The 16,174-nt window shown below is 38.9% G+C and overlaps 1 protein-coding gene across 4 annotated transcripts in view; it reads left to right on the forward strand.

Moving 5' to 3' along the window:
* The window catches only part of asap1a (ArfGAP with SH3 domain, ankyrin repeat and PH domain 1a), a 210,372-nt gene that overhangs the window by 137,545 nt on the left and 56,653 nt on the right, over window positions 1-16,174 (forward strand). For 3 of the 4 annotated variants that reach the window (XM_045226714.1, XM_045226717.1, XM_045226715.1), the window contains 3 exons: window positions 6,928-6,936; window positions 7,334-7,434; window positions 10,695-10,764. In XM_045226714.1, coding sequence (XP_045082649.1) covers window positions 6,928-6,936; window positions 7,334-7,434; window positions 10,695-10,764 — 180 coding nt within the window. The remainder of the gene's footprint in view (window positions 1-6,927; window positions 6,937-7,333; window positions 7,435-10,694; window positions 10,765-16,174) is intronic. The other variant, XM_045226716.1, reaches the window with a different exon arrangement.

Genomic DNA, 16,174 nt, shown 5'->3' on the forward strand with positions numbered 1-16,174 from the left:
ACTGAGCGTGGTTTAGACTTACTCAGCCAATCCGTTGGCGCACAGGCTAGTCCCAGCCTCTTGGCGCATCCCTGTTGCCAGGCATAAGTTCTTATCATAACAACCTGTCATGGTGAGAAGAGCCAGCTCCCCTAGACACCATTCCTACGTCCAAGGAAGGTTCACAGATCACAAAGAAGCAGTATAGTCTAGTATTTGGAAACACAAATTCTTATCTCATCTTACCCCCTAAAACAGCTCCTCACATTAATCACAGCTTGCCAGGTGAAACAACCCACATCAGCACAGTCCAGACCCTCCATGCCTTAATCATTAATGCATTCCTTCCAAGCTATTCATCCCATCAATTATGAGAATAAAAAATCCCCACAATTTAGATTTCTGTATTTTATATCAAAATGCTGAATTTCCTAAATGACTTAAAATGCATTAAAAACAGTGTATTTATTGTTACATAAACAACAATTGGTGTCTCGGCATTGAATTGCCAAATCATGTGTTGTTTAATGTAAAAAGTATTTAAAAAACAAAGACCTACTTCGTGCTAGCGCAAAGGTCTTCCATATAGTCTGTAATCCGGTAGATACTCTTCTTCCTGGTTCTAAAATTGATAATTACAGGTGGCGGGACGATGGAGTGTCTTACTATTGGTCTTCAAGAAAGGAAATCAGAACGAAAGGAATTAAACAAAGAGATGGCATCTAGCTAGGCTAGCGGTTAGTAATCGCTGAAGTAAAGTAAGGCGAATAACGTTAGTAGTCGAGTATGACGTTGGCCAAAATGAAGTGCAATAATGTTCCGGTCAGATACAAATACACTACACATTTCCACTCTTTTCCTGACTGCGATGGTGCTTTATGTCAGGCATGGCTGCAGGCCATCCAACATCATGCTTATGGTGTCGGTACGACGCCTGAAGTCATTCACCATCTGTGGTTGACCGTGTCCAGTGATCACTTTGTAGCCACAGACTACAATGGGGACCGGTTGAAACCGGGTTCTGTTCCGACAGTCTTTCCAACATGGACGGGAAAGCTCCAACCATTCAAGGTATGTTGCTAGCTAGCTAAGTTGCTAACACCTGTAGCTAGTCACCACAAAGTAATTTATAACGTTATTTGTTTGCCATTCATTTAATGTTATGTTATGTTTTTAGCTTAGCTACTACTGTAACGGTAACGTTATCCTGTCCTACTGACTGTTTAGCTTATTTTGATTTGTGATGCAATTCCCTTTTTCATTATAACGTTACTGATAAGAAATTGTATATTATTTTCTACTAGGCATCACAGTTTTCTGTAGTGCTATTGATTGCATAAAATTACTTGCCCTAGTTGAGGTCCATGAGTAGCACACAGCCCTAGCCAGAGCCATATAGATAAATATATGTCTCTGGCCCTAGCTGTTGCATGACTTGTAATGACAAACTAGCCCAAACTTTACATTATTTAAATTAAAACATTTAGAATATCAGCTCATGCCCTGAATTGACATGTAATGACTGACTCTGTTTTATACCAGCCAACATCACCAATCACTCTTTCTGTTTATACCTGCCTGGGAGGGAATGGAAGATGGAGAGGGGTAGTGGGACAGACATGAGTATAGGACAATGAACCATACTGTTTCGGATTTGATCTTTGTTCAATTTCTCACATCTATCGTTGTATCCTTTTCACACGCCTCCTCCAATAATGTTTCAGGAGGATGCAAGGAAAGACTAATTAGGATTAATTTATATTTTTTGGTTTGTTATTCTGTTACACATCTTTCAGGAGATCCGAGAAGCCGTGTGGAGTATTCCAAACAGGCTAAGAACTGGGTAGAGAAGAGTGTCTGAACAGAAGACATTCAACTTTAGAACCTGATTGGTCCAGCAGGCTTTCAAGAGGCGGGAAGATAAACAGGTCATATACAAAGACCTAGACTTCAAAGTTGACACACCAGACCTACCTCCCAACATCGCCCCGGTGGAAAAACCAACCAAGGAGGAGCTGGTGGCTAAATTTTGCAACAAACTTTAGCTAGCCTAATGATGGCAGTATGATGTTGTGGAACGCCATCAATAACATGCCATGCAATCATTGGTGGCTGCGTGCAGTGTGACTGCTATGTAGACCACCTGGAACAGCACCGTTCTCTATCTCAGAGATGTATTCATTCCGGTAAATTCATGGGCATAGAAATCAGAATGAATAGATCTGGCTTGGAACCTCTAACCCTGGCAATTTAACTGGTCAACTCATGGGTACACTTGCAAAACTTCACCCGTTCTATTCAATGAGGGGATTTGATTAATCTGGCCCGGGCGCCCGGGTAGGCATGTTTTGCACCAGGTGAAGTTTTGGAACTGGGCTGCCTCCCAGGAGTAATGAGTAGGATTCTGTGGGAAGACCTCAATTGCATACTCCTCGCGTCCTCTCTCCTTCTCAAAACGCATGTGCACACACTACATGTTAATGTTTTTAAATGTATGTAAATGGTAAAGTATTTTGTCTGTAATGTCTTTGTTGTTATGTGTCGGACCCCAGTAAGACTAGCTGTCGCCAAAACCTGTTGGAGTGAAAACCTACAAAACGGTTGCTCTCCAGCAACATGTTTGTAAATCCCTGGTCTAATTAATGCTGAGTGACAGCATGAATGGCATAGTAACTGTGTAATTGTTGTTTTATAAGAACATTAAAAAAACAAAACTACAATGTTATTTCTTGAAAATGTTATTCGTATAAGACGCTATGAGCCTCCTCAACTTCCTGGAATCCAATGTAGCTGCTGTTGGGGTCAGGGTAGTTAGATGTAATTGTTGCCACCACAGAGGCTTGGAGTACCTGTCGTTTGCCTCGACCTAGATGTTCTCCCCTCAGCATCCACTCCAGGGTGATCTGTATTGTCTAGAGAGACAGAAAATAAATACTTGATAATGTACTTCTGATGTGATTTAAGCATTGACAGACTCAGAACATCCAGTTTTTTCTCTATGAATAATTGTAATATTGAGAGTAAAAAAACGGGGGGAAAAACAGGGGAAAAAAACACATCTGAGAAAACAGAATTCGGGAAATTACAAAATATAATTTTAAGGGGCATGTCATGACAAATACTGTTTATTAACCATTATTTTACCAGGTGTATTGACAAAAGAGAAGAATGTGCCTATTTAAAAGTTGTAAAAAAAAAAGTTTAGCTCGCAATTTTTTTTCTTCTTTTAAGTAAACTAATGGAAATGCTGTTGTTATAAAAAATAAAGTATTCCAATGTTACCTAAGACCTTCATAAACACAACCAAATTATTATTTTTGCGATAGCATATATGAAATGTATTAATTACACTGTTGAATGTTGCAGTTCGAATGACTGCTCATTAGCTTGTAGGGGGGTCCCTCGAGGCCCAGCAATTTATAGTGTTAAGGAGACAGATTGGGAGTAAGGCCCTGCGACAAACTAGTGTCCTGTCCAGGGGATGTACTTGTACATCAAGCTGCCTCATGCTACAGAAACAGGTGATAGGCTCCTGCCCTAGGGTCCATTCTGGCTCGGACAAGGCTACTTACAGTGCACTTGGAAAGTATTCAGATCGCTTCCCTTTTTCCATATTTTGTTACGTTACAGTCTTATTATAAAATTGATTAAATACAGTTTTTCCTCATCAATCTACACACACTACCCCATAATGCCAAAGCGAAAACAGGTTTTTAGTAATTTTTGCAAATGTATTACAAATAAAAAACAGAAATACCTTATTTACATAAGTATCCAGACCCTTTGCTATGAGAGCTCAGGTGCATCCTGTTTCCATTGATCATCCTTGAGATGTTTCTACAACTTGATTGGAGTCCACCTGTGGTAAATTCAATTGGACATGATTTGGAAAGACACACACCTGTCTATATAAGGTCCAACAGTTGATAGTGCATGTCAGAGCAAAAACCAAGCCATGAGGTCGAAATAATTATCCGTAGAGCTCCGAGAAAGGATTGTGTCGAGGCACAGATCTGGGGAAGGGTACCAAAAAATGTCTGCAGCATTGAAGGTCCCCAAGAACACTGTGGCCTCCATCATTCTTAAATGGAAGATGTTTGGAACCACCAAGACTCTTCATAAAGCTGGCTGCCCGGCTAAACTGAGCAATCAGAGGAGAAGGGCCTTGGTCAGGGAGGTGACCAAGAACCCGATGGTCACTCTGACAGAGCTCCAGAGTTCCTTTGTGGAGATGGAAGAACCTTCCAGAAGGACAACCATCTCTGCAGCACTCCACCAATCAGGCCTTTATGGTAGAGTGGCCAGACAGAAGCCACTCCTCAGTAAAAGGCAAATGACAGCCCGCTTGGAGTTTGCCAAAAGGTACTTAAAGAACTCAGACTATGAGAAACAAGATTCTCTGGTCTGATGAAACCAAGATTGAACTCTTTGGCCTGAATGCCAAGCGTCACGTCAAGGAAACCTGGCACCATCCCTACAGTGAAGCATGGTGGTGGCAACATCATGCTGTGGGGATTTTTTTCAGCGGCAGGGACTGGGAGACTAGTCAGGATCGAGGGAAAGATGAATGGAGAAAGTACAGAGAGATCCTTGATGAAAACCTACTCCAGAGCACTCAGGACCTCAGACTGGGGGCGAAGGTTCACCTTCCAACAGGACAACGACCATAAGCACACAGCCAAGACAATGCAGGAGTGGCTTCTGGCAAGTCTCTGAATGTCCTTGATTGGCCCAGCCAGAGCCCGGACTTGAACCCGATTTAATATCACTGGCGAGACCTGAAAATAGCTGCGCAGTGACGCTCTCCATCCAACCTGACAGAGCTTGAGAGGATCTGCAGAGAAGAATGGGAAAACTCCCCAAATACAGGTGTGCCAAGCTTGTAGTGTCATACCCAAGAAGACTCAAGGCTGTAATCGCCGCCAAAGGTGCTTCAACAAAATAGGGTCTATATAGTAAAGGGTCTGAATACTTTCCGAATGCACTGTACTCTCTTTACTTTACTCCACATTTAGTTTACTTTTCATTGTCTTAAGCCAACTGTAGATAAGTCAGAGTGGCCAGTGCTGTACCATGCTGGTAGCCAGTGTCAAGTAACCCCTTGCTGGGAACCAGTGTTGTGCTACACGGACTGCTCAGTCTAATGTAAACCTGTTTTGTTTTTTGTTTGAGCATTGGATAATGGATGTATCTTTATATCATAAGACCCTACATTTTATTTTATTCACTGATAGATTTATTGGGGGGGGGGATGCACTGAGTACAACCCAGGGGATAACACTTTAAAGGGATTCCACTTGTTTCCAACTTGGTCCCCAATGGAAAACTGTTATTTTCCGGCGTGGTAACCATAGATCCTTGGTGCAGGGAAGGTGTGGTTATCCCACAAGGAAAACCACACCTTACCCCACTGGTATTCAGCTTCTGAAAACAGTACAGTATAGATCTGATTCAGCCATAAAATGTTGCTCTCTATAGTAATCAGCATTTACCCAACATCAACCCATCACATCCCAGTCAATCCATTCAACATCGTTTTACCTCCCCTCAAGCCTTAAAAGCAGGAAATGTATTGAACTGGTAAAGCTGCAGTATGTAACTTTTTGGGGGACCCGGCCAAATCAACATAGAAAAGTGAGTTATAGATCTGTCATTGTTATTAAAAGCAAGTCTACGAAGCGGTAGATTTTTTCTATGTGCGCTATTTCTATGCTTCCCGTTAAGTTTAGTTTTTGCGTCTTTTACTTTCGGTTTTGTACACCAGCTTAAAAAAAAGCTGAAAATAAAATATTTTTGGTTATGGAAAATATATTTCACAGCTGTTTAGATGGTACAATGATTATCTACACTATACTTGTTTTTTTTGTCACATAAACTGAAATTAGACTTACTATAAGAATTTTAGCAACCAGGAAATGGCGGAGAGATTTCTGCATAGTGCACCTTTAAGGTGTGGATATAGGCATTCCTTATTCCCATTTATAGCAGCCAATTGCCTGAGAAGGGGTATTTTTCCTGAATTTATAATACTAACCACTCTCTGTATTAACTGTTGTTTTCTTGATATGGATATGGGGTCTCCAACCTTTACTAGCACGAGGGCTACTTTTTAAAAAATTAACATGTTGCAAGCTACAATTTTTTTCTAAACTTTTAAATAGAAGATAAGAATGTGCCTGTCAAAATACCTGGTAAAATAGTGGTTAATAAACTGTATTTGGGATGACAGGCCCCATAAAATTATCTTATGTATTTTCCCGATTTCTGTTTTATTTTCCCTGTTTTAGCATTTTTTCAATTTTTACCCTCAATATTACAATTATTCATAGAGAAACAACGAAAATTTATGTTCTGAGTCCATGTCAATGCTTAAATCACACCAGAATACATTTTGTATAGGTCTGGAAAAAAACATAATTCCCCGCTTCTAGCAAGAGAGGAATGTGTCAGTCTAGCGATGTTTCTGCTGTTAGGCCTACTGCTGCAGCGTCTCATGGCAGAGTTTGCAAAACAATGGCCACCCAATGGATACAAATAATCATAATGTAGTAAGCCTACATTGCAGTTAACATTTAGTTGAGAAGGTTTTTGTGGAAAGTCTGTCTACCCACAAGATGGTTATCATTAGCATGGCTACATGCGGAGTGATAAACAAACGCAAACATCAGACGGGCAATATTGCTGCAAATTAAATTGTCCGATATTGTGTTATGTTTGGCTTTTTAAGCCAATAGTGGCTAAGCAGGGGTGGAATAATGTGGCTTTGATTGGATAGTAGCCGGGAGCTTTATGTTTATGACAGTTTGTGGAACAAATGAAAAAAATCCATGTACTTTCAGAATTGCTTGGCGAGCTACTCATAGGTGGGATGCGGTTCTTGATACTTCAACATTGGTGCATTCTGACTTACTGCCTCTCTCTCCCCTTCACTGCATTCTCTGACTGAAGTCTAGGAGAGTAAGTGCTGTCCACTCAATACTAATCATTGGCTTCCTTTATTTTGTCCTGTAACCATTCCCCATGAATGTTTCATAGTTCTGTACCATGTCCCATTGTGTTTGTGACTATTTGGGATTTATTTGTAAAGTAGTGTCTATCTCTGGTAGTGTGTCTAAAGTAGTGTGTCTAGGTAAAGCAGTGTGTCTATAAAGGAGTGTGTCTATGTAAATTAGTGTGTCTACGTAAAGCAGTGTGTCTATAAAGGAGTGTGTCTATGTAAATTAGTGTGTCTACGTAAAGCAGTGTGTCTATAAAGGAGTGTGTCTATGTAAATTAGTGTGTCTACGTAAAGGTGTGTGTCTATGTAAAGTAGTGTGTCTATGTACATTGAACCCTCTGTGACTGGGTCTTTCAGGACTCTCAGAGCAAGCAGAGTGGATACAGCATGCACCAACTACAGGGGAACAAGGAGTTTGGCAATGAGAAGAAGGGCTATTTGATGAAGAAAAGCGATGGGTGGGTGAAAAAGTGGATGGATGGGTACATTTGGTAATGTGTTGATGTGAACGCTGACTTACAATACAGTGTTACAGCCTGAATTAACAATTTATTAAATATAGCTTGTGTCATGGGCCTACACACAATACCCCATAATGTCAAAGTGGAATCATGTTATTTTTTATTTTTTTTTTTTTTTTTATGAATTCAAAAAGTTCAGGAGTAAAAATGTGCTAAACAAGTCACATAATACGTTGCATGGACTCACTGTGTGCAATAATAGTGTTTAACATTGTTTTTTTTAATTACTACTGTAACGGTTTTGACTTGAGGTTATTGTTTGTTAGGGGTGCCAGGTAGGTTGTGCCTACCAGAGAAAATATCGATTTCTCCGTTTTGTTTGAGAGGGAATGAGTCCAGTCCTGTCTGTCAAGTCTACACCAATACAAAGGACTCGTGTAAAAGTCAGTGTGGAAATACTTTTCATAAACCCTTAAAACATTGGATATAACTTCAAATCCACTGTTCTTTTGCGTTTGTTGTATTATCACAATAATCACACAATCAATAAGTCAAAAAACAATAACATCCTTGGTTCACTGGTAAATGTCCCTTACCTCGGGCATAAAAAGTGTCCAGCCCGGCAAATGAGTGCAGTGAACAAGTGACCTTACTCAATCAATGTTTGTCCGTTCATAAAGTGCAGCGTAAACCCAGTCTCAATCATACAATCAAAATCTCAAACTCTTTTACCACACAACCATAAAGAGCATCAGAAATCTCAGTAGTCTTCAACTACAACTGAACACATAAATCAACACTGATGGTCCTCTGTAGCTCAGCTGGTAGAGCACGGCGCTTGTAACGCCAAGGTAGTGGGTTCGATCCCCGGGACCACCCATACACAAAAATCGCTTTGGATAAAAGCGTCTGCTAAATGGCATATTATTATTATTATTATTAACACGGTATAAATCACCCCAAAAGAAATTAAATACTGTATGCAAAAAAAGTGGTAGTCGGTCAGTCAGACAATCCAATCCGCCAACAGATCTCCAACGGAGAAAGTCCAAGGAGACCAACATAGATCAGTAGTCCAACAATAGACATAAGTAGATCCGATACTGGTTGATCCTGCGACACGGCTACAGTACACACTTTTAAATACAACAAAACAAACTGGGTATGAATGAGCTTCCAAGCTGAGGGTTGAACACTTCCTCTCTCGCGCCACTGTCACAACCCACTTTTGCGCAGCTGATGCTGGCTATTTCACAGGGACTTAAAGGGGAAGCGCCCCATCGGCAGGAGAAGCACTGAGACGATTCAGACAAATTCAGTACCTCTTCTCTGTACCACACACATACAATTACTGTATCTGTAAGGTCCCTCAGTCGAGCAGTGAATTTCAAATACAGATTCAATCACAAAGACCAGGGAGGTTTTCCAATGCCTCGCAAAGAAGGGAACCTATTGATAGATGGGTAAAAATAAAAATACAGACATTGAATATCCCTTTCAACATGGTGAAGTTATTAATTACATTTTGGATGGTTTATCAATACACCCAGTCACTACAAAGATACAGGCATCCTTCCTAACTCAGTTGCAGGAGAGGAAGCAAACCGCTCAGGGATTTCACCATGAGGCCAATGGGGACTTTAAAACAGTTACAGAGTGTAATGGCTGTGATAGGAGAAAACTGAGGATGAATCAATAACATTGTAGTTACTCCACAATACTAACCTAAATGACCAAATGAAAAGAAGGAAGCCTGTACAGAATACAAATATTCCAAAACATTTATCCTGTTTGTAATAAGGCACTAAAGTAAAACTGCAAAAAATGTGGCAAAGAAATTAACTTTGTGTCCTGAGTACAAAGCGTTATGTTTGGGGCAAATCCAACACAACACATCACTGAGTATCACTTTAAGTATTTTCAAGCATGGTGGTGACTGCATCATGTTTTGGGTATGCTTCAAGTTTCACATTTCCGTCACATGCACAAGTACAGTGAAATGCCTTTCTTGCAAACTCAAAACCCAACAATGCAATAATCAATAACAATGTGAGATAAGAATATGAAATATGAAATACACAATACAGTAATAAGTAAGTAAGCATACTATATACAGGAAATATTTAAAAGTCAGTTCCAATACCATATTTACATGTGCAGGGATACTGGAGTGATGGAGATAGATGTGTATAGGGGTAAGGGGACTAGGCAACAGGATATAAGATAAACAGAGTAGCAGCAGCTTGTATGTGAGAGGGTATGCGGGTGTGTAGAGTCAGTATAAATATATGTGCATATTATGTGTGAGTGAGAAGATGATGGAGTGAGTGTGAGTGTGTGTGTTGGAGTGACAGTGTGTGTGAGTTTGTAGGGGTCTGTGAGTGTCCATATTGTTAGCTATTTATCAGTCATATTGCTTGGGGATAGAAGCTGTTCAAGAGCCTGTTGGTGTCAGACTTGATGCACCGTTACCTCTTGCCATGTGGCAGCAGAGAAAATAGTCTGGTTTGGGTGGTTGGTGTCTTTGACGATTTTCCGGGCCTTCTTTTCACACCGCCTGATATAGATGTCCTGAAAGGCATTTAGCGCCATGTAGCGCCATGTGATCGCGGGCAGTGCTATTGCCATACCAAGCAGTGATGCAGCCATTGCAAGCAGTGATACTTGTCATTGGCAAGGACTGAGGAGTTTTTTAGGATAAAAATAATCGGAAAAGAGCTAAGCACAGGCAAAATCCTAGAGGAAAACCAGGTTCAGTTTGCTTTCCAACAGACACTGGGAGAGAAATTCACCTTTCAGCAGGACAATAACCTAAAACACAAGGCCAAATATACTTGCTTACGAAGATGACAGTGAATGGCCTAGTTACAGTTTTGACTTAAATAGGCTTGAAAATCTATGGCAAGACTTGTAAATGGCTGTCTAGCAATGATCAACAACCAACTTGACAGAGCTTGAAGAATGTTAAGAAGAATACTTATGTAAATTAGATATTTCTGTATTTAATGTTCAATACATTTGCTAAAATTTCTAAATACATATTTTCACTTTGTCATTATGGGGTATTGTGTGTAGATGGATGAGATTTTTTTAAAATCCATTTTGAATTCATGCTGTAACACACAACATTTGGAATAGGTCAAGGGGTATGAATACTTTCTGAAGGCACTGTATCAGTATTTGTTTGTCTGTGTAAATATTTATAAGATTAAGAAGTGTGAAAAATTATCTCCTTGATTTATTTCCTTGTTTCCTAGGTTACGGAAGGTGTGGCAAAGGAGGAAATGTTCTGTGAAGAGCGGCATCCTCACTATCGCACATGCCACAGTGAGTACTACTACATTGCACTACATTACCCATAATCCATTGCAACACAATGCAACGCAGCAACACAGCAACACAGTGAGAACACTCTTGTCCAGAAGCCAAATCCCACCAGACAAAAATATGTTGAACCAAGGTTCTATCAACATGTCAAACCCTATATCCTGGACACCCACCTGAGCGACCCCATGGGGTAGTTGCTTGAAGTGGTAGTTGCTTGTTAAAAATGTAATGTAATACAATGACAATTTGGGTTATAGGTTAAAATCCTACGCATGAACTGCCAACATTATTACGCACATTAATTGATAATGATGGGAAATAAGATATGCAAGATATTTGAATAGACATTTTTAAATTGCTATACAAATATATTGAGGTGAGAGCATTGGAAATGCCTTTGGCGGTTGACCTGCTTCTGTTTTGTGGGTGGCACTATGTGCTGTTTTCGATGGATGGGTCCTGGCCCCTTGGGGGCATAGGGATCCGGGGGGACAGGGGTGGTATGCTGATCACTGGGATGACGGCCCAACTTGGGATGGGGAGAGGTTTTTGCGGGGGAATTAGTGGAGAACAATTGGAGGGTTATTTAGTAACATTGCAAATATCATGGTACAGCTATATGGACACTCAATCACTAAGGTATTTTCTATTGGTAAATTTACAAACATATATAATGACAAATAGATTTGAAACTTGTATCTCATTATGGTATGTGGTGAAATAAGTATAGCCAGTTATAATTGTAATGGCTTAGCAGATAATAACAAAAGAGGAACAATATTTACATGGCTCAAAGAGAAGGAATATAATATCTATTGTTTACAGGAAACCCATTCAACAATTCTAGATGAAGTTGCGTGGAAAAAGGAATGGGGTGGCAAATATACTTCTCCCATGGGCAAAGAAACTCAAAAGGGGTGATGATATTAATTAACAGTAATTTCGATCCGAATGTGCAAATTGTCCAAACAGATACGCAAGGTAGATGGATTATTTTAAATATGTTATTGGACCATAAACAAATATGTCTCATTAACCTTTACGGACCAAATAATGATGATCCACACTTCTTTGAAAATATATATAATAAAATATCGACCTTGCAAGCAATTCAAGACTCTATTATTATGGTGGGAGATTATAATACTGTTTTAAATAGCTCAATGGACCGTAAAGGAAATCACACTACAAACAATCACCGTCATGCTCTTAAGGAAATCGTGAATGTCATGGATACATTAGAACTAGTAGATACATGGAGGCTTAAATATCCTGATCTAGTGAGATATACATGGCGGAGACTCAATCAAGCTAGTCATCTTGACTTCTTTCTTATGTCATTCTCGTTGGCACCAAAAGTTTAAAAAGTGTTGATAGGGGACAGAATGCAGTCGGATCATCATATAATTGGCATATACATTACTCTTACTGAAAATCCACGTGGGCGAGGATATTGGCAATGTAATCAAAGCTTATTGGATGATAACTTGTTTTTAACTAGGATAGAGGAATTTATAACAGATTTTTTCCGACATAACATAGGTACAGCAAATCCCCTTATTGTATGGGATACCTTTAAATGTGCCTTTAGAGGCCATGCAATTCAGTACTCATCTCGAAAACAAAAGCAATTTAGGTCAAAAGAGTCCACACTAACAAAGGAAATAGAAGGTCTAACAGAACAGATAGATAGCAATAAAAACTGTAACATAGAGGCTCAGAATAAATTAGAGGAAAAACAAAAAGAAATGGAGAAACTTATTCAAGAAAGATCAAGTGTAATATATTATAAAAATAAAGCAGACTGTATACTTTAAGCATATGTTTTAATTTCAGTCATCTCCATCTCCTCTAACTGAAGCAAATTGTAGAGATTTTTTTTCTATTGATAATGTAAAATTAACAGCCATACAGAAAGACTCATGTGAAGGTGAAATTACAGAGGAGGAACTTCTGGATGCAATTAAAGACTTTAAGTCCGGGAAAACTCCAGGATTGGATGGCATACCAGTCGAGGTATACCAAACCTTTTTTGATATACTCAGAGGACCGTTATTAGCATGTTTTAACCACTCCTATGTAAATGGTAGATTATCAGACACTCAAGAAGAAGGTCTGATTTCATTATTACTGAAACAGGATACAAGTGGAAAATATAAAGATCCAGTCCATTTAAAAAATTGGCGGCCCCTTACACTTCAGTGTTGTGATGCAAAAATTCTAGCTAAATGTATAGCGCATAGAATTTAAAAGGTATTGTCGGACATTATTCATTCTAATCAGACATGGGCGATACATTGGAGATAATATAAGGCAAGTGCTGGAAACAATAGAACACTATGAAAAATCTGGGAAACCAGGCCTGCTATTCATAGCAGACTTTGAAAAGGCATTTGATAAAGTACGACTGGGGTTTATATATAAATGCCTGGAGCATTTCAATTTTGGAGAATCTCTTATAAAATGGGTCAAAATCATGTATAGTAGCCCTAGGTGTAAAATAGTAAATAATGGCTATTTCTCAGAAAGTTTTAAACTGTCAAGAGGAGTGAAACAAGGTTGTCCACTATCGGCATATCTATGTATTATTTCCATCGAGATGTTAGCTATTAAAATCAGATCCAACAATAATATCATGGGATTAGAAATCCAGGGCTTAAAAACAAAGGTGTCATTGTACGCTGATGATTCATGTTTTCTTTTAAATCCACAACTAGAATCCCTCAACAACCCTATAGAGGATCTAGATACATTTTCTAACCTCTCTGGATTACAACCAAATTATGATAAATGTACTATATTACGTATTGGATCACTAAAAAATACAATTTTTACATTAACTTGTAGTTTACCAATAAAATGGTCTGATGGTGATGTGGATATACTCGGAATACATATCCCAAATGAAATAAATGATGTCACTCCAATACATTTTAATAGAAAGTTCGCAAAAATATATAAGATCTTGCTACCATGGAAAGGTAAATACCTGTCAATTTGTGGAAAAATCACCCTGATTAACTCTTTAGTATTATCCCAGTTTACCTAATTGCTTATGGTTTTGCCTACGCCTAGCGAACAGTTTTTTTAATTCTATGAGAAAAAAATATTCCATTTTATTTGGAACGGCAAGACAGACAAAATTAAACGGGCCTATTTATATAATGAATATGAATTCGGAGGACAGAAATTATTAAATATTAAAGCATTAGACCTATCACTAAAAGCTTCAGTCATACAAATATTATACTTAAATCCGAACTGATTCTCTAGCAAACTAGTAAAATTGTCTCACCCAATGTTCAAGAAGGGACTTTTTCCCTTTATTCAGATTACAACCCCTCACTTTCAGGTATTTGAAAAGGAAATCATCTCCCAAATATCACTATTTCTAAAACAAGCCATAGAAAGTTGGTTGCAATTTCAATTTAATCCTCCAGAAATGACAGAACAAATATTGCAACACATATAAACTCAAATATACTAATTGATAAAAAACCGTTCTTTTTTTAGAAAAAATAAAATAAATGTATAATCTTTGTAAATGATATTATCGGTAGGAATGGTGGAGTTATGTCGCACATGCAGCTAACAAAAACAAATGGAAATGTCTGCTCTACCCCAAATTACAACCAAATAATTGCAGCATTACCGCAAAAATGGAAGAGGAAATTGGAAGGAGGAAAAAGTAAGGAACTTGTCTGTCGGCCTTGCATTAAAGAACATAATTGGGTAAAGAAAATTGTGGTAAATAAAAAAGTTTACCAGTTTAATTTAAGGACCAAAAGATTGACAGCCATCCCATATAGATTGCAAAATAGTTGGGAATAGATTTTTGACGTACCGATCCCATGGCATAGTGTTTATGAACTGATATGCAAAACGACGGCGAATTCAAAACGTTTTCAATTTAAATTATTATATAAAATTCTTGCTACCAATAGAATGTTATTTGTATGGGGGATACAATCTTCCCAGCTCTGCAGATTTGGCTGTGAAGAGACAGAATCATTAGATAATTTGTTTTGGTACTGTCCATTTGTAGCTTGTTTCTGGACACAGGTCCAGGAATGGCTGAAGGATTGCAATATTTGCATGGAGCTGACCCTGCAGATAGCACTACTGGGTGATCTGAAAAGTCATAGTCAATCGATCATTAATATAATAATACTTTTAGCAAAAATGTTTATTTTCAATTCACAAACTGTAGAAACAATGAGAATAGAAAGGTTCAGAACCTTTGTAAAACATCACAGTACAGTTGAAAAATATATGGCAAATACAAATCCAATATGTACATTTACATTTTAGTCATTTAGCAGACGCTCTTATCCAGAGTGACTTACAGGAGCAATTAGGGTTAAGTGCCTTGCTTAAGGGCACATCGACAGATTTTTCACCTACTCGGCTCGGGGATTTGAACCAGCGACCTTTCAGTTACTGGCACAACGCTCTTACCCACTAAGCTACTATTTTATTTTTTATTTTGGCCCCCCGTGGGAAACAAACCCACAACCCTGGTGTTGCAAACGCCATGCTCTACCAACTGAGCTACATCCCTACCGTCCATTCCCTCTGCTACCCTGGACGACGCTGGGCCAATTGTGCGCCGCCCCATGGGTCTCCCGGTCGCGGCCGGCTACGACAGAGCCTGGATTCGAACCAGGATCTCTAGTGGCACAGCTAGCACTGCGATGCAGTGCCTTAGACCACTGCGCCACACGTGTATGGTGTTAAGAGATAGATGGGAGGTGTATAATGGAGCTGAAGGATGGGACTAATAACAACAACTAATAACAACAAGATAACTAGTGAAAGACATCTGTGTCCATAATAAGTATATAGGTTATATATTGTCAGCTTTTGTGAAAGAGCACAGTTAGAAAGATATGGCACATAGAAGCATACCAGATGGACATCATGAAAATGATCGGAGGAAGTTCAGGAGTAAAAACAAATAAAATATAATTATTGACTGTGTCCATAAAATGTATATAGTATGTATAAGCATGAAGTAGAGGCCTAAGCATTGTTGTTCACTAGTTTACTCCAATTAGGGAAGGGATGGTGGGTTTGGAAAGTAATAAAGGGAATTATATTTTTTTTTAAAGGATATGTATGTATATACAGTGGGGAGAACAAGTATTTGATACACTGCCGATTTTGCAGGTTTTCCTACTTACAAAGCATGTAGAGGTCTGTCATTTTTATCATAGGTACACTTCAACTGTGAGAGACGGAATCTAAAACAAAATCCAGAAAATCACATTGTATGATTTTTAAGTAATTAATTAGCATTTTATTGCATGACATAAGTATTTGATCACCTACCAAGCAGGAAAAGAATTCCGGCTCTCACAGACCTGTTAGTTTTTCTTGAAGAAGCCCTCCTGTTCTCCACTCATTACCT

This window comes from Coregonus clupeaformis, chromosome 18 (genome assembly GCF_020615455.1).
Source record: "Coregonus clupeaformis isolate EN_2021a chromosome 18, ASM2061545v1, whole genome shotgun sequence".
In the NCBI taxonomy this organism is placed as follows: domain Eukaryota; kingdom Metazoa; phylum Chordata; class Actinopteri; order Salmoniformes; family Salmonidae; genus Coregonus; species Coregonus clupeaformis.